Source organism: Triturus cristatus, chromosome 4_1 (assembly GCF_964204655.1).
Source record: "Triturus cristatus chromosome 4_1, aTriCri1.1, whole genome shotgun sequence".
NCBI classification, from domain to species: domain Eukaryota; kingdom Metazoa; phylum Chordata; class Amphibia; order Caudata; family Salamandridae; genus Triturus; species Triturus cristatus.
In genome coordinates this window covers 97,373,087-97,392,555 of record NC_140585.1, presented here as the reverse complement: position 1 = coordinate 97,392,555, position 19,469 = coordinate 97,373,087, and the positions used below count along the sequence as shown (strand labels likewise).

The 19,469-nt window shown below is 40.2% G+C and overlaps 1 protein-coding gene across 3 annotated transcripts in view; it reads right to left on the bottom strand.

The window, feature by feature from the left end:
- Window positions 1–698: 698 nt before the first annotated feature.
- Window positions 699–19,469, bottom strand: part of LOC146839640 (uncharacterized) — a 390,678-nt gene continuing 371,907 nt past the window's right edge. Inside the window, exon 8 of one of the 3 annotated variants that reach the window (XM_085651728.1) lies at window positions 699–947. In XM_085651728.1, coding sequence (XP_085507854.1) covers window positions 898–947 — 50 coding nt within the window. In that variant the 3' untranslated portion in view covers window positions 699–897. Of the gene's footprint in view, window positions 985–19,469 lie in introns of all 3 variants that reach the window. The other 2 variants (XM_085651727.1, XM_085651729.1) reach the window with 2 other exon arrangements.

Sequence of the window (19,469 nt, the reverse complement as noted above, 5' to 3'; positions counted from 1 at the left end):
ATACATGACAGGGAGATAAGTAGGAAAGGCAGCAAATGGAGGCAGTATATCACTTGTTGATGAAGGAGAATGGGTTCATGGCTGTGTTAATTTATGCACAAGATCCACATTGCTCTGAACTTGTTCCTCAAGTGCATTTATAGGGGACTTGAAAAATTGAGCCATAAGGGATCGTCCAGCTAAAAAGTTTAAGGTTTACTTTTGGATGGGCTACCCGGTGAATGATGTCATAATATAACCTTAGAGCCCAAAAGTAGCGATCTCTACCAGCCATTAATGGTTCGGATCAGGCCTTTAACAAGGAAGCGGGCTGTTAACAGCTGGTAGAGCCTGCTACAGAGAACTCCAATTCTATGAGAGCATTCCTCCCCTAGAAGACAGAACGTTCTAATTTGTAAACAAAAGGCCTAACGGAGTCTGAGGAGGTTGAACAAACATTGGAATGTTGCCCCTCTGGGCTTCTACCAGCTATTAGAAGCCTGGAGCATTCCATTGTATTCAATGGAGCGCTCAACCTTCCAGTGTTCTAGTATGTATTGTAATATGTCTCAACACCCTCTCAGATCAAAGGACTGAAGTTTCTATAAATCATACTGCATATAGAAAACTCTCTTTTCACTGAATGCCCCTATAAAAGATGCAGGTGTGGCCCAGGTGGACTCCATTTTGTCAAGACCAGAACACAGTTATAGGAAAATTTCAAACATTGTTTATTTGTTTTGAATTGAAAAAAGAGATAATTTGGAAATTTAAGGGACATCACAAAATCAACTCAAATAATCACAGAATCTTGCTATTAAAGTTATGAACATGCACACAAAAACACAGAATATTGGCCACTGCTCCAGCTCCCGGGTTTTCTTCACCTCCATGGTAAGTTTGTAGCACAGCATCTATTTATTCGTTCATCGATTGATTTCTTAGGCACCATGTGTCGCTTTTGGTCCCTGGGAGAGTTCAAAGTTTTTTTTATTTATTTGCAACCTTTAAAGATAAATGAGATGGTGAAAATATTATCAGAAACATTCATGCACAGCAATGAGGAAATGAGCTATGATAGAAGGCTGTGAGGTGGTCAAGGCTCGTAGAATTTCATCTTCTCCTAATGGCCAATTCACAAAACCTTAAGTTTGAACTTTGCTAATTTTTGCCTGATAGTAATTCAGAAAGCCTGTCGAGAGTACTCCTGAAGAGCTGAACTAAGTCTTAAATAACCAATAAGACTCAAATGTATTTCTGTTTTTTAGAATCGCAGTAAATGCACATTTTTGCAGGTGGAACGTGACACAACTAGTGTTTATGTACCCATGGTTCTTTCTTTTTTCTCTAAGACGAGTAATGGGTGTTCACCATTTGTTTGGTCTGGTTTTACAGAGCATCTGTCGCCTGACAATTATGTAAGAATCATCATGAGAGGGGTTTTGGCTCATCAAAATTTTGCGAGCCGGTAGTACATGTTTTGATAGGGTAGAAGTTATGTGCATTCACAAAAAAGGATTTTGCTCTCCACACAGCGGTTATCATTTTGATTATTTATCCACCTGACTGATCTTGAAATTTCAGGGGCAAACACATGACATTGTAATGTTATTAATGTCTTCTGGATAAGTATATACTTTATGGTGTCTCTCTCTGGAAGCAGCACAGATGAGAAAGGGGCAATCATTTACCTTCATGGAGTTTCAGGTCTAGCATGCCAGCGCAACTTTCACCTGACAGATTAACCTATCCCAATTTAATCTACAGTTCCTTACTTACACAGACATATCAATCCTCATACTATTTACATGTCATGCTTCACATTACCAAGCAACATTACTTTAAAGCCTGGCCAACTGACTTTTCATATGCTTGCTAATGATGGGCCCACGTGAGAACACCAACAAAATCAGCCATACAACACACATGCCTTCCTGATTCATTTCATACAACATACATGCCTTCCTGATTCATTTAATACAACATACATGCCTCCCTGATTCAGGTGGGAGACTACTGATTCCAAGGCCAGTCTCTTGCCTAATGATCAAGGCTAGTCTCCCGTCTCCCAATTCCTGTGTGCAGAAACCCACTTTGGAGTTTTGTAAAACTGCCAAAAATAAAATGTGGATGCCTGTCACACATGCTCCAATCTCTCCCTACCAAGAATTACCTCTCACAACAAATGTTAACTTTTGTTCTTAATTCTTGGAGAAAGAAGAGCATAAACAAGCCTTTACATTTTACTTCTGGCCGCCTTACATAGCACAAATAAAAATAGAATGTACAGCTCTACTTTTGTTTGAAAGAGTCTAGAACACTTTTTTTGTTTGAGCTATGGTATTAAACTGCCAAAAATGAAATACTGATTGTCTGCCAATATACATACCAATAGATCCAATCCAGGTATATTGCCTCTGCTCAAGTATAAGTCACTGGGGAAAATGCATTGTCCTGACAATTTAAAAAAAAAATCTTCCACTTGTCTACTCTAAAATGTTGGCATGTATGACACTGTTAGATTAGCATCTGCCAGTGGTGTATATGGGAGCCAGGATTGTGACTGAGTGATCAAAAATATTTATTTGCAGCTCTAAGTTTGAACTGGGCTGGCCAACATTTTACAATTCCAACCCTTAGTATTGCTGCAAATGGTGTCTGTGGAAAAATCACCAATTATCAAAAATGGGAACGATAGGAGTAGACTATCCAGGGATTGCTTCCTCCCTAAAGCTAACAACAAAGTCAAATAAATGTCAGTCTGGATGCATAGTTGACCACAGAGGAACTAGGGATTAACAAGTGGGTAGTTTTGGGGTGTGGTACACATGTTTAATCAAAATTGTGTCAAACCCTTTTCCACCAACCTATGTGGTATGATTCATCATTTTTTATTTTATTAGCCATAAGTATAACACAATACAACACAGGAGGACACCAGAATACACACCGAAACCAAATCCTAAAGAAAGAACAAAAGTAAGAATACAAGTACATGAAAATACATAATTACTTCAAAACGCAAAGGATGTAGCTTACATTTTACAATCAGAAATAAGTGTAAGAAAAGAAAAAGAAAATATCTGTATAAACAAAGAATAATGTGTAACACAAATTCATTCCCACTGGACACCAGACCACACTCGTTTAAATTTTAACCATGATTGTGGGGCTCTGGCTTAAGCTAACGCCAGCTCCATTTCATAAATTTCTCTAAGCAAAGCCCCAAATTCTCTAATAGTAGAGCTTGTATTCTGAATCCAAACCCGAGCAATGCACAGAAGAGCGCAAACAATTACAAATGAAACAAATGATACCAAAAGACAACCTCTATCTTGCACAATCCCCAATACTATTTCCTTCTCTGTCATCTGAATGTCATGACCAACCATTGTTGAGAAGACTTGGTTAATGTCAATCCAAAATGAGCACAGCTTTGACCAAGTGATAAACATATGTCGCAGATCAGCAGCATACTCTTTGCATTTTGGGCAGTATGTTTCAAAAGATGACTGATTCAGGGCCCGTTTAGAGATGAGCTCTGGAAGGTAGAACAGCATAAATATAAGCCTATACTGCTGCAATTTCAGATTGACTGATGTTACCGAAGTCTCTATAGTTTCCAGGGATTCCTGTACTTCCTCTCTGGTTATGGCAGTTTAGAAAATCCGGCTTAACTTTAGTACAATCTGTATACAGTCATCGCTTGAAGTTGTTGAAAATTTCTGATATAGTTTAACAATAAGCCCTCGTCCTGAAATCTGAAAGATTGCGGATAACACCTCAGATGGACTAGGCATCTGTGTTAGGCCCAAATCCCGGATATATTAATCCCTTATTTGTAAATATTTTTAAAAAATGCGTTTTGTGACAGCGTGTACTCTTCTTTCAGAGCAACAAACGACCAGAATCCTTGTCTATCATACAGGTGACCCAGCTGTGCAATGCCCTTGCTTTGCCACCCTCTCCCAACAGAGTTGTGAAATATATCGGGTAGTAAGGGGTTCCTCCATAGCGTGATGTATACATGCATCTCTGGTGTTGAATATGCTTTACAAATATCATGCCATATCCTCACAATGTCTCTAACTACCTTAAACCATACCCTCTTGTAATAATTAGGGTCAGAAGTTTTATATAACAAAAACCCTGTGTCTAATCCGCAAGCCAATTGATATGAAAACCAAGCCGTACCAATATCTGGTCCCTTAAGTAAGCTTTGAATTCAGCCAACAAATGCAGCCCAAAAATATAATTTCAAATCTGGAAGCTTAAAGCTGCCTTGTTTATATGGCAGCTTAATATACCGGAGGGCTCTCCTCGCATGCCGATAGCTCCAAAAAAAGCTACCAATAGCGCCGTCTAGGCGTTTAAAAAACAATACGGGGTACCCTAAATGGAATTGTACAAAATAAATATAGAAACTTCTGGAGTATATTCATTTCAATAATATTGCACCTTCCGAATATAGTTAAGGAGAGCCAATACCAGCTACGCAATTTTGTCACAACTCTCTTTAAGAATGGCTCATAGTTTAGTGCAATCATCTTGTCTACTTGACTACTAATACAGACACCTAGATACGTTGCTGTTCTTGTAATCCCCAATGCAGCTGTGGCCATATCATGTTGGTATTATACAATTATCTGCATCTTATTTAAATTTAATCTATAGCCTGCAAAGGACCCAAAACACTGGGCTTCCAGTGTAATCTCAGATATAGCGTCTTCCGGTCTAGTAGAAAAGACTGCTATATCATCTGCGTATGCAGTTACCTTAAGTTCTAAACCCCTGAGAAGCACTGGGGGAATCCTGATGCTAGGTAACAGATGTTTTATAAAGGCTCAATGTAAAGAGCAAACAGTAATGGGGATAGGGGACACCCCTGTCGTGTGCCCCTTTGATCCGCAAAAAGAGATGAGGAGAGGCCATTAAGCTTGACAGAAGCAGTCGAATTGCAATACGTTTCTTGACTGCAGAGATAAACCTTTGTTGACCCTAAGGCTCCCCACACGACCCAGTCAAAGGCCTTATTGGCTTCCAGCATCAGCATTCCAATATGCTGATTTAGTTGACTAGAGACATCAAATGCAGCAATAGCTGTATTAATGTGAGCCGCCGTGTCTCTGCCAGGGACAAAACCATGCTGTTGCTCCGAGACTAACACATGGATAACTGGAGGCAGCCAAGAGGCTAACATTGTTTAAAAGATTGTAGCATCAGCATTTATCAATGATATCGGCCTATATGAGCTCATCTCATCTACAGGTTTCCCATTTTTAGGAAACACTATGATGTTGGTAGTGTTCCAAGATAGCGGGGCTTTCTTCCCCTGCATAATTTCATTACACAGTGCAAGAAAAACCAGCGCTAACATGTCTTTGAAAATCTTTTAAAATTCCAAAGGAATGCACCAACAGCCTTGCCAGGGGGCAGTGCGTTAATCGCTTCTTCAATTTCCCCCAGATCAAAATCTCTTTGCAGGGGCTCGGAAAGGAGTGGAGCCAAAATGAGCAATCCACTCTCCCGAATGCAATCCATGGCAGACTGCTGGCTAATTGTAGTTGAATTCCCACACAAGTCAGCAAAAAATAGCCTAAACTGCTCCACTATGTCTGCCAATCCAGTATAGGCTAGGCCATCTGTCCCTTGAATTTGCTTAACACAAGATCTAGCCCTAAAGTCATAAATCTGGCTAGCCAATAGCCACCCGACCCTCTCCCCATATTTGTATTGTTTAGATTTAAACTTAAGATAATTATTTGCAACTTTGTCCCTTAACCTCCTCCTAAGTTTAGATCTTACTTCGCTAACCTGCTGATAAACCAACTGTTCACCAGGGTATTTTGTGGTAATGGCTCTATTGTGTTTTTGCTCCAGGTCTAAATAGAGCATGTATTTTTGCTCCATCAGTCGTGCCCCCTGCCAGTTTTGTTTAATAATATATTGCAGTGTAGCCCCTCTAACGTATGCCTTCATACAATCACATTAGATGCCTTACCCCGGTTCTTCGCTACATACTCCACCAGTGTGCCTCCCATAAATTCCACATACTCAATATTACTAAGAAGATGTCTAGAAAAACTTCCTTCTTGTAGCTTTATGCCCCAACCACAGCCGCACTGTCAACAGCACAGGATTATGATCTGAGGTTATTTTGGGACAAACCTCAATCAGTGCATTTTCTAAGGCAGCATTGCTAACAAAAATCATGTCTATTCTAGAATATGATTTATGCGGATGAGAAAAAAATGAAAATCCCGGCACCACAGGGTGTAATATTCTCCAAGAATCCTCCAATTGATGTATGTGAAGAAGCTCTAAGGTAGCTGCCCAAGTCCTACCCATTCTAACCCGAGTTGAGATATTAGTAGTGTCTATCTTACTGTCTAAAACACAATTAAAATCACCCATAACAATCAATTTGCCTGCCCACTCCAATAATTCAGAGCATAAATACACAAAAACATCTGGACAGTCAGTATTAGGGCCATATACCATACATACCGTAACCATGCGCCCATAGATCCGTAACTGAGTGATTGCCCATCTTCCTTTGGAGTTGGTCAATGTATGAAGCACGGTGGCCGGGCAGTTCTTAGGCTTCAGAATAGCCACCCCTCGGATATAGATTGATTGCGAGGTGCAAACAAGTATGTCAGATCCAAGCTGTTTTAAATGTATTCTATCTTTAAAGGCTAGGTGCGTTTCAAAGAGCTCCAATATATGAGGTTTACATACACGGAGTTCCTCCATTACCAGCCGACACTTTCCGGCATGATTAAGCCCAGACACTCTCCAACACATATACTTAAAGTCCTGCATTTAACAATATCTGAAAAACCAATCCCATCAGCCCCCCCTCAATACATGCCGTTTTCCCCTGTGCTCTGCTAATGCTACTTTAACTACTCTCTTGCTATTTAACCCCCTCCCACCCTGATCCCCTCCCCATCTGCCACTCAAATAAATGACCGATAGAGGCCGAGCATTGTCCCCTGGGTCTCCCTCAACCCCCAACCCTATCCATGCCTACAGAAAGGAATAATCCCCTACTCTGCTTTCCTAAAATGACAGCATTGAGAGGACGCTGCATCCACGCCCCACAAATCCCCATTCCACCACCACCGCCCAACCCCACCTATACCTACCCCAGTACGTGAACTATAACTAGAAAGACGACGATCTATAAGAATAATATACAGAATGTCTCGTACAATCACATTTGTTCCTCACTATCAGCCCAGGATGCAAAGAAAAAGAAAACAAATTTGCTGCCTTCAAGTACTCAATCCCTTCCTTACAGCAAACTGTCATTCTGATAAGGTTTGCTTAGCATCGCATTCATTATGAAAAAAATGTGATTGACCATCCTTCACAACTTTCAGACGAGCCGGCTATTGCCAGAATACTTGTGAGCACACACTTTTAAACGGATCCATCATCTGGCGCAGCTTCCAGCGCTTATCCATTGTTTGCTTGCACAAATCTGAACGCACAAATATAGACATTGCATCAATTTTCACAGGAGCCGAAGGGCACGCCTTCAGATATATCGCTTGTCGCAACAAAAAGTGGCCCAAAAACACCAACATTGGATGCTCACAATTAGACCTGCCTTGATTGACCTGTGACACAATCAAAGGTAGCCTATGTGCACACTGGATCTGAGTGTCCATATCCCAGTATCCCAGGTCAGGAAAGGCTTTCTGGAAGAGACTGATGATAAACCCTCAGGGGACTGTGCCTTCCCTCCCTTCCGGGATACCAAAAACCCTTAAGTTCTGGCGCCGTTGCATGTTCTCGAGGTCACCGATTTGAGAGTCCTGTGATTTTGCAAGATTCCCTGTGTATATGTTAGCCTCCTCCACAGCTGCAACTTGCTCCTGTAACTCCGTGACCTCTATAGAAAGTTGAGTAACTTTTGACGTGACATCCATTAGTGCTTGCTTTATCTCTCTACTGTCCGATTTGGCCTGTTGGTAATACTCTTGAGCCTCCGTTCACTGTGTTAATAGAGCCTGCATTATTCGGGACTGTGATGGCTCCTCGCCTCCTATAAGTTGATGATTCTTAAGAGAGGCTTCTGTGACTGAAGATCTTAAACAACAAAGTGGAGATGTCAAACATCCGGGACGTGCAGTTTCCACCATTTGCATTGCGGTTTCTGACAGTGAGGTAGTGGTAGAGGAACCTAAAGAGCGATTATTCCAGTCACCAGACAGCTCGCCCTGGTTTTTAGAGCCATTGTGAATGGTTACTGCAGCCCCTGTATGTGCTTCCAGTACCGCTTGCTCATTGCCAGTACAAGTGCCAGCTCCCACTCCACCTCCTACTGCCGGCACTGCTGTCGCCAAATCGCCAGAGTTAGACAGCCTTGATACAATGGCCTTAACTTCGCCTTTTGTAACAACCCATTTGTGCAGCGGACTTGTTCCCGGATCGGCCTTTACATTGCTGGCTGCTACCTCCTTAAACCGCCCCACTGCATTGGCTACTTGAAGCTTTGATCCAACACCCCGGCCCTTACCTCCTTTGCCAATCCTCACGCCTTTGGAGCCTTTTGCTTTGGCAACTTACGCCCCCTCAAAAGGATCAACCTTAGGTCCGCTGGAAGCTCCTGCATCATTATTACGGCTTCTCAAAGTGTAGCTTAGTGCTTCCTTCTGTTTCACCGATTCCGTTGGGAAGCTGGGCTGGCCTTTCTCTGAAATTAGAGTAAAGTTGGACGACGCCTCTTCTGTAGCCAGGTTGTTGTATGTCCCTTCCATAAGCCCAGTACCCAAAATGCTACAAATCGACATTTCAAGTGAATCTCTTGTTCCAATACCAGCCCCGTTTCCATTCCCTTCCCCTGCAGCTTCATAAGGCAGTTTCTCAGAAGTCTGGCTTGTCTGCCTATTCGCTCCTCCAGGGTCTTCCATTGTCTAGCTACACATATCACTAGTGCCCTCTAAGTTTAAAGGGTCTGCTGCCAAACTACTTGGATCCAAAGTTGTCCCTGGTTTCATTATTGAAGTGGAGGCCAGAGAGAATCTAAGATCGCTATACATCTCCTCATTGCAAGGCAGGGCAGCGTTAATACCAATTCTAGTCTCGGTATTGTCAGCCAGGGCTTCTGTGGCTAACCCGGCTTTCTTGGCAATTCCATCACAGACTCTAGTTGGGAATGTTTAAGGCTGAATGAGTCCTTCTATCGATACTTCTGCCAATCCTTCCCTATTTCCAGAGCTGGACCGCTGAGTTTAGCAACTCGACCATGGCAAAACCCAAGCTGGAGCTCTCCATACTGCAATGTTGGAGCAATTTGGTAGCCTTCCAGGAGTACAACAGCTTCAGTATGGCTTTCCTCAGCTGTGATTCGGTGCTCTTATCTGAGCCGGGGGCAGGAATGGCTTCTCTCACCGACAGCTCATCTGCTTTATCACTGCTGCTCCCTCTGTCGTCCCGGCCCCTGCAAAAGCTCCAGCCACTGCTCTGGCCGCCGCTGATGCCTCCATTCAGCTCCTTCCCCTGGTAATGCGTGGTGGAGCCATCCTCAAGGCAAATGCCTAATCCACATTTCCTGCCGACCTCTGTTGACCTTCCCGGACGGCTTTTGTGCTTCCAAGCTCAAACGGCAGCTCAAACAGCAGAATCTGTGAAATCTGCTGCGGGAACCAGCAAACTGCTCGCGCGGCGCTCACTGCACTGTGCAGCTGCACGATCCGGCACATCGGCGGTAGGTACCTCTATACATTCAGATGTCTTAGTATCTCAACGGCTGCTCCAGAGCGTCGTGACAGCTTCTAAAACCATCCGTGCATAGCAGTCAGATAGGCAAATATGTAGGGTGGGCGGCGGCAGTTCACCCAGAGTTCATGAGACAGGAACGGTGGTGAGCATCCTCAAGCGCGGAGTCAATCCGCCATCTTCCTTCCCCCCGACCTGGCTATTCCAGCAATTCTTGTGGCATGCTTCACCATTGGGTTTGTCTCATATCAATCAATTATTAGGGGGAGGGATGGACTTCCAAAGTTTTTTGGGAGTGCTAAGTTTGGGGTTACAAACTATGGTACTGGGACCAAACGGACAGTTAAAAAATTGTCTAGATAGTCCAAGCCATTTGAATGGATATTTAAAAAAAAATGTTCAAGGGGATTTTAGAGATATTTATTAATACTGCACCCCTGTAGGTCGACATATTTCACCATTTTTCCAGCTAGGGATTTCTTCAGGACCTGGATCCCAGGCTTTAATTTAGCACACTGTGACGCACATTTACAAGCAAGTGGCGGCCATGGGGAGCTAAAAAATGAATTGCGCTGTGCTTCAGCACTTTAGAAATGCAGGGATACGGCGTATTTACAATAATATGGTGCACCTCTGCATTTCTCTCTGTGCTGCCGCTAAATAAGCTGCCTAGCACCAATGCAGGCACCCTTACAACATAGTGGGGCATCGTCAAAATCAATGGGTGTTGCAGCAGACGCCCACTGCAACACCCATTGCACACCCCTTCCACGCTACGTATAGCTTGTTTTTAATTTCCCCATCGAAACTGCTAATGAATATTGCTTGGACTATCTAGACAGGTTTTTAACTGTCCATTGTATCCCAGTTCCATGGTTAGTAACTAAATCATAAGCACTACCAAAAATCTGTGGAAGCACAAACATCCACCTAAAAATGTCAGATGGATGTGAAACAAACTGAATGATGTAGTATGTCACCTAGGTTGGTAGGTGAGGGTGATGGATCTCAGATTTCACTTATAGCTTTAGGCATTACTAACAGAAAAAAAACTGCTTTGACTTTCAGATACAAACTGCATTTTAAAAATGGAAAGCAGAGTTTTGGTGCAGGTGCTTTCATCCTAATGAATCATGTAAAACCATGCTCTATGAATTAATTCATGGTTGTTTAATTGTGTTTGGTTTACATTCAATATAGAAAATGTGTTTTGAACTTTCAGAAGTAGAATAGATTTGTGCTGAATCAACACATTTTTCTGTGTAGAAAAGCTGAAATACACAGCTTGTGATGGCTCACAGTACAAGGTCTTGAGATAAGAAAGGAATGCGCTTCCACTGTTTCTGTCTCTTCATGAGTGACCTTTCTTATAATTTATGCTTGTGGCTTACTTTTTATCAGTAGGCAGTTGTTTAGACAAGGCTTTATTCACTTCATAACGTAGAATGAAAAACTGCAAAGCACACATTTTTCTTATAATATGTATTCTCTGTTTCCGCATAATTAATACTTTTTGTTGAAGAAAATCAAGTTGTTTTTAGGATGATAGGAGATGAAGTCATTTAGCACAAGATTTAAATGTGTTACAAGAATTCGCCTGGTTGATGACGTGTCCAGTCAGTCCATGGGGTGTCGATGTGTTCTGAAACTCCTATTGGACAAACAACGAAGACTAAGTCACATGTGTTTTTGTTCGAAATATTGGTTGCTAGCTGAGGTGTAGGGGCCTTTTTTTAAATTTTATTAGCAGGACGCTTGCAGAACACACAGCTTTTATTTTAGTTCTGCAGAGAGAAGGAAGGAGGGGCCCATGGGAAGCTCCTGTGTTAGACACAGAGAGATACAGAGATGAAGAGCGCGAAGAGAGAGAGAATCAACTGAGAGAACGAGGGCAGAATAGATGCTTAAACTCTAAGTTTTATGCTTTGACTAACTGGCTTTGAAAAGACTTAACTGTCCTACAAATTTATAACTCTTTATGAGAGTTTTTTGCCAATTATAAATTATTAATATCGCTTTGAAAAACTCACTCTTACGTTATATTCACTTTAACCTCTTTAAGGATTTTGACTGACATTTATGCCTCATTATCCATTAGAAATATGGTGTTCGTCCTTTATGGAGTACTTTGTATGCAATCTATAGTATGTTTTGTATTATTTCTATTATTCAATTCTGTAACCTGATTGATATTTGACTAATGAATAAATAGAAAGAGAACCTAGACTTTTGATTAGAAAATAAATCCCTTTAAAATTACTCACAACTCTCATTATGGCCTTAAATATTTATTTGCATTTGATCGTTCATGTTTATGCAAAGTCTCCTTATTGGTGATAACACAGTGACAAAGGTCCATACCTCTTAAGCGGAAAACAAGAGGTAATGATATTTGCATTGAGAAATTACGGTGAAATTTCTGCTCCATCAGTTTTGGTAGCAGAGTTACGGTTAAACACCATCATCAAAAGGAGCATAGTTTAGATTAATGCCTAAATAGCGCTACAAAATATTTGTCCAAGTTAGATAAATGTCCAGATCCTCAAAACGTCCTTATTCCTTATTCCAATGTCCAGAACTTGAAGACTGGCAAAGCGAAACTGGAAGGTAATGTGAGAAGGCGATTGCTGAAGTGGTGTGAGTATCAATTGGGTTGTGAATTGCTGTTAATGTGCTAGAAGGTATTATTAGTAGTGTTGAAAAAATAGGAAGGTTTTGACTGATGATATAATTGTGCTTATTTAGACGATGCTTTTATTGATTACATTGATAATTTATAGGACATAATTAATGATTTGTGTTACTAATATGAGAAGTTAGTGTCTTTGTTTTTATGTAGTCTGGAAGTAAAGGTACGAAGTTGACTAAGATCCGGGATGTTAATTTAAGCCATTATGCCATAGCCATAGTGTGGAGAAATACCACGCTGAAAGTCATAGTGTAGAGAAATACTACACTGGAATTTTTCTACTGTTGTAATATCAAGCGGCGAAAGGCTGTTGATGTTATTTTATGGACTTTTTCAGGTGTAAGAAGTGCGTGTGAAATAGTGGAAAGTCTGTTTCCGAAACTCTGGCCTTTTCCCTAGAGTTGTACCAAGACCTCTTTTCACTTGTTTGAGAGTAGAGTAGCCTTAGTTGTTATTCTACTGGAAGCAAAAGAAATCTTTGAGTAATTGAACTTTCCTTTACTAGTGGAGAAGACAAAGGCTCTGTTTTGTGTCATTGCTAATAAAAACTTTGTAGTACATTGCTGTATTATTTTGTGAAGGGAGGGTCAGTAGCAGGAGTTAAACTAACTGAAATTGAAACTGACAGCATTGAAGAAAATACATTGCATTGAACTGTTGCAGAAATGAAATTGTTTAAAGGTTTTAATAAACTGTTGAGAGGTAAAGTGAAACATTCATTTTTAATTGGTGATGCTTCTGAGGGAACGAACACCTGTGCATTTTATTTCTACCAATTTGGGACAAAATATATGTATGTAGGTTCACTAAAGGTGCTAGATCACAAAAAACAGGGTCCTTTGTGATTTCCAAGAGATGGTACTTTTGAATTGCAAATTATTGCCAAATTAAGTGAAGTGTTATGTGGAATAAAGACACCATCTAGAGCTGCACAGTATGAAGCTTTAAGCATGTGAAAAAAAACAGCAAGAGACAAAGCAAGAGAGGATAAAAAGGTAAAATATCAGATAGAGGAGAAGGGAATTAATGATGACAAAAATCTCCAAATAAATAGTGATGTGGGGGATGAAATATTGGATGCATTGTTAGCTAAGTGTCCACCACCTTATGTGGTCCCCACTATAAATATAAATACTGATAATAATGTACCAGTAAGTACTACAGTGGCTACTGCTACTGTTGAACCAAGAGAAACACAGATTAGGAAAACTGTGCAGACATTTCAGATTGACCCACTGCCTGTTGATTCAGCACTGAGTGATATCTCCAGGTGTTACTGCTTCAATAGTGACTGATTCAGTACAAATACTTAAAACTGCAGATGCACAGATCGTCCCTAGACAAATTGTGACTGTCCTAATTAATATGGTTCCTACTCAAAAAGTTCAAAGAGCTGTAGAAGGAGTAATTACATCAGGGTTTATTTCAGTATCTCAGAATTCACAGATTATTGAACAGAAGCTCCCCCAGACAGTCCAAACATTGAAAGATGGGGGGAAAATGGTCCTTACAACACCAACAGCCCACGATAAAATGATTATAATTGGAGATGGGGGTTTTCAAACCTGCTTTGAGGAAGCAGCAGTGATTAAAAAGATAGAGATCATGGGGGAACAAATTAACCCAGACCCCGAAAAAGAGAGACAGCTTAATGTTTCAAATTTAAAATTTGAACATGAAGAAATTAACAGTCCCTGCTGTTTAAATCATGAAAATGTGAACCAGTGTCAGGAAAAAGAATTAACTTCCCTAAGTAAGGAAACTCCATGTGCAGTAACCACACATGGTAGATGGATTGATTTGGCTAAAAAATATGAAATTGATGTTTCAGGAAGTTTTCCATTTCAGAAAAGGTTCAGTGTATATATGGATGATGAAGCAAATAAGACAATGAGTTCTTCAGAAATGCAATTACACATTGTAGAAATGGTGAAATATATTCTAAAATGCAATGGGTTTGAGTAATTAGGAGACAAGTGGGCAAGAAAACATGAGAAACCACCAGACCTAGCAAGGAAACTGGATAAGAAAAAGAAACCACCAGACCTTGTTGAGGAAAATAATAAACAGGATATGGGAGAAGCTTTTGCTTACTCATTGAGAGAAATGGTGGGAGAAGTGCATGTTCATGTGCCACGGAACAAAAGTGAACTTGCAGCATTTCTGAACACATTCCCAAAATTGAGAGACAAACCTATGCTGTGGTACCCACAGGTTGATGGACTTGTTGACATTTTAATTGTTGTGTATTCATTTGAAAATGTTCTTTGACATTACCTTACAAAATGAATTGTGGTTTGAATCTAAAGTTATTGTGCAAGGGCCAGATGAGGAGACAATGAAAAATGTTTGCATGAATGCAGCACATTTTCCTTTTGCTATGGAGAAAAACGAAGTAGTGATTACTTCTCTGAAGGACAGAGTGTCAGCAAAAGATGCTAATTGGGTACAGATTAAAAGAACCACACAAGAGCTAAACAAATTGGTTCATGAGTTTTGTGAAAGTGTGTTGAGTGTTTCTGCAACACAGTGGGAGAGAATGTTCTGATGCCAGTGGCATGAGATTCTTTGTGACTCAGTTGGTTATTGGATTAATGTTCTCTGGTCAGATCAGTGTGCACGTCCAGCAAATATTGGTTTGTTTGCAAAGAAAGCTGATAGATGGGATTCTGAAGGATGAAGGGTACTATAGTGCTGAACAAGGAATGAAGTAGAAAGAGTTTGAGGAAAATACTAAGATGTACAGAGGGAGTTTGCTCAGAAATGTTTTCAAAATCAGTTGGTTGCAGGGAATGAAAGTGAGTTACAAGGTGTTGTTTCACAGAAATAAAAGGTGCTCAAGAAAAATTTGGCGTTACAGAGACTTAGGTAGCAGTGATTTGGTTTATGCAAATTCAGGTATGGATGTCGCACTGTTGGATCTTTGTAACAGATTTGAGCATTGGAAGAAGAAATGGAAATTTAAACCTGATGCAGTACATGGAAATGCGCAAACACAGGGAGAAATGAAGGTGCAAAATGTGCCAGCTCAGCAAATGTCAGTCCAGAAGCAGGTACCAATGACAGGAGTTTTCCAAGCTCAGATGACCCCATAAAATATGGAAAATGCTCAAATTAATTTAAATCAGTTGTCCAGAGCAAGTGTCAATTCTTTCCAGAAACAAAACCAGAACCCATTTCAACAGGTTGCTTTATTTGAAAATGAGAGTTTTAGCACTAACAATTCTGCAATTACCAAGTCCATTGTGAAAACAGTGGAAGGTCCAGACTTAGTTGTAGGAGTTTTAAACAGAGAAATTACAAATCCAGTTTTAGATAAGGTTGCAGCAAAAATAGGCCCATCTGAGATACATTAACCAATTTGTTGCTTGTGACTCAGGCCTGACAGGAACACATTTGTTTTGCAGACTAAACAGCACCGATTACTGTACACCAGATGATTTTAAATATCAGATTCCTGATGAGGATGTACAGTTTAAAATGGTCCAACAAGAGACAGCTGTAGTGTTGTTTTCAGAAATGATAGTTGAAAATTACCTTCTGATTTGAAAGAAATAATAAACACAGAAGTGAGGGAGTTCACAGACAAAGATGACAGATTAATAAAACAGGCAGAACAAGTCTTATTCAAATTAAAACAAGATGACGTATTCAAGAACACCATCAGTTTCAGAAATGTTACCCATAAGTGGAGATAAACTGAGTAAAGTATTTTTGATGGAATTGATTAGAAGTGTATGTAACTTTCTGATCACAGGTTTATAGAAACTAAATGAAAAGAACAGAATAGTACAGGATATTAGCAGCATGTCCGTTCCATGTTGTCCTATGGTACCGAATCGGGTCAACAGATTTTCTCACATTCCATGTGCTGAAGAATGGCTTACTGTTTTTTGTCAAGCGCATGTCACAGTGCCATTGCATGAGAATAGTCAGGAGTACTGTCAAAAAGAAGATGAATGTCTGGGACACAATTGGAAAAGGAGCTAGAAAGGTGTCACCAGAGAGAGTGGAGGCAATTCACAAGATGAATCCACCTCAAATTAAGAAAGAGTTCCGGATGTTTTTGGGAATGGTTGACTGCTGTAGTCAGTGGCTACCAAACCCTTCCCTCGTGGCTAAGCCTTTACTGAGACTGACTCACAAGAATGTGTCCGATCCGCTACCATTGGACAAAAATTGTACAAAAGCATTCCTAGAGTTGAAAGAGAGCATGTGTCTCAACCCAGCACTAGGGAAAAAACACCAATTTGAAGTGAGAGGGAGTGCTGCGTTCTCTCAGTGCTTGTTCAAAAAAATGATTGTGTTCAAAAGTATGTGACGTATTTCCTCAATGACCCTTGACCCCATCATCACAGAAATACCTTAGTAGCTGTGGTAGATGTCAGTCATAAAAAGAGTTCGAATATAATGTTGGAATGTCCAATTACTGAAATGGTTCTTTCCTTTGTGGAGTTGTTTTGGGGAAATACTGTGACCAAGAAATGTCTAAATTCAAATGTATTGAGCTTACTGCTAGCAAATGAAATTGTTTGTGATGAAAATGTACCTGAATGTCTAGATGTCATGAATTTATGCATGAAGCCAAGGTTAAACTTTAATGATGAACCTCAGATTGTGTCCAACAATTTTTGTAGGTGGCTCATGTTAGGGAGGTAACAATGGCACATTAGGAGCAGCACATGCTGTGTTAATTATACATTATGTTGTCAAAGCTTCATGGCTTTCAGTAGTTACCTCAGCCAAAAATTAAAAATGTATTGCACCTACCTTAACATGCAGTATGACTGCTCAAATGGCAGTCACTATTGTCATGGGAGAAAGAAATGCTAATTCAGTTGTACAATATTCTGCCCTGTTAGCCTATGCATTCAATGGGATTTTTTTATCTAGTGCTGATGTTAATGACTTACACTTGAAAAGAATTAAAAGAGGCTCAAGAAAATGTTTCAGAGGCAGAACAACAAGGTTGCATCAGAACAGGTTTTTAGGAAAATGTCAACTACATAGTAGCAAATGTGATATTGCAAACACTGATGCCCAGGTATAGATTGCCAGTTTCTCTGAAATCAGATCATAATGAGGTCCCAAAGATGATGTGTGCAGGACCACAGACTGGACAAAGATTGAATTGTAGCTATCTGCCCGAAGTGGTGTTACACAAAGACAGCACGGAGTCTCACTTTGCAAAAGACTGTGTCTCAGTATCACTGAAGTGGCTTGAATTTGTACATGCAAATGCACTTGTGAAAACCACAGATGAGAAGACTAGCCATTGCTGTAAAGGATTGGCTGATGTGGAGCATATAGTTTCTCACCATATTGCAAGTGCTACACAAGATCTGCATAAACATTGCCAAAACTTTGATCTGAGAGATGTTGTGAAATGGAGAAGCTTGTTCCAAATGATCCTGGCAATGACTGCTGTGAAGTGTTGTGGAATTCCAAATTAGGTGCATGCCTCTAATACACGTATGGTCCCGTGCCCCCTTGATAAAACAGCTCCTCTTCAAGAATAGATGCCAGCAGTCGTCAAAAGTCCACAAAAGAGGTTCACTAAAGCTGTAAGGATACACATAGAGCCTGAAGAAGCATTAGGGCAAACTGAAGTGGCACTGGAAAAGCAAAACGTGGAAACTGACTCAGATAAAAGCGATGTCAAAAGGGTGAATGAGTCAGGTGTAGTCTCTGAAGAAGATATTAGTGCTGTGGGCCTATGAGTGGAGGTAGAAAAAAGCTGGCTGAAAGGGTATCTAAAACTTCTACAGTGGTCCCCTGAAAAAACATTTGCACTCATAGTTGAAACATCTGAATCTGAACAAAGTGAAGAAAAAAGTGAAAGGCTTGGATTGAAAACGTGCAAAGAATTGATGGTGCTCTGTTTTTCAGCACCTGAGTGGTCAAATTGCATGAAAAAAGTACATAATGCCACATTGAATGAACTGGGTGAGGTGAGGCTTGAACTGTATGAGGTACCTTGATGGCAGGCTGGAGAAGTGCTGAAACAAAAACTGAGAACTGTCAAAAGCTGAAAAGAGAAAACAAAGATGAAAGATAGAAAAACTGAGAACTGTCAAAAGCTGAAAAGAGAAAACAAAGATGAAAGATAGAAAAAGAAAAAGGAAAGAGAACTGTTCTGTTGGATCTTTTAATATTTAAGGTACTTATTTTAGAGAAAACTAACTGTTCCAAGAAGCTACTTACAGAAATCTACACTAAACCTTTGAGCTTGGCTATGTATGATCTGATTACAGACAAAATTTGTGTTGCTTTAGAAATAGGGGTAAAATTGTTACACGCTAAGCTTTTGTAATAGCAAGTGATAATGAACCTTCTAATTTTAATAGGGATTTATCTTTATATACCTGTGTGAAATTAAGTGTGCTGATGAAATTTTCATGTCTACATACACTAAAGATGTGTAGTAATATTTTAGTTAGAGAAAAATATGTATTTGACTCAAGTAATGACGAGTGTGCTCTTTTAGCAAGTACCACCTGTGAAATTAAATAAGTGTGATGATTTACAAATCATTTGATGTATCATGATTTGTTTATCATCAAATGGAGGGTTGATGTAGCTCAGATTTCACTTATTGCTTTAGGCATTACTAAAAGAAAAAATCTGCTTTGAGTTTCAAATATTATTTTCTGAAACTTCCACGCCATATCTCTATGGACTCTAACTTGTTAACTCCAGTTCCTCAGAGGTCACCTTTACACCCAGATTGACATTTTATGATTTTGTAGTGATTGTGGAAAAATAGCGGCTCTAAAAAGTGAATGAAAAAGCCTATCACCACCGAAGGCTTTGTAGGTAGTGATGTTGAAGCACAGACCGTACATGCTGTTTTTGCATTCATAAAGTTCCTTCAAAGAATCCTCTGTTGTGAATGGTCCAGCACTCTCTGCTCACATCTGCTTTAGTCAAAACATTCAGCTGTCAGGAATTATGTATAGTTGCCATGCACTTCAACCCCTATGCTACTCCTGGCTTTGAGACCCTGACACTAGTACATTTAGGACACCATTGACTGATCTTGCTATGCTTGGTCTCAGCGGTCATGAAG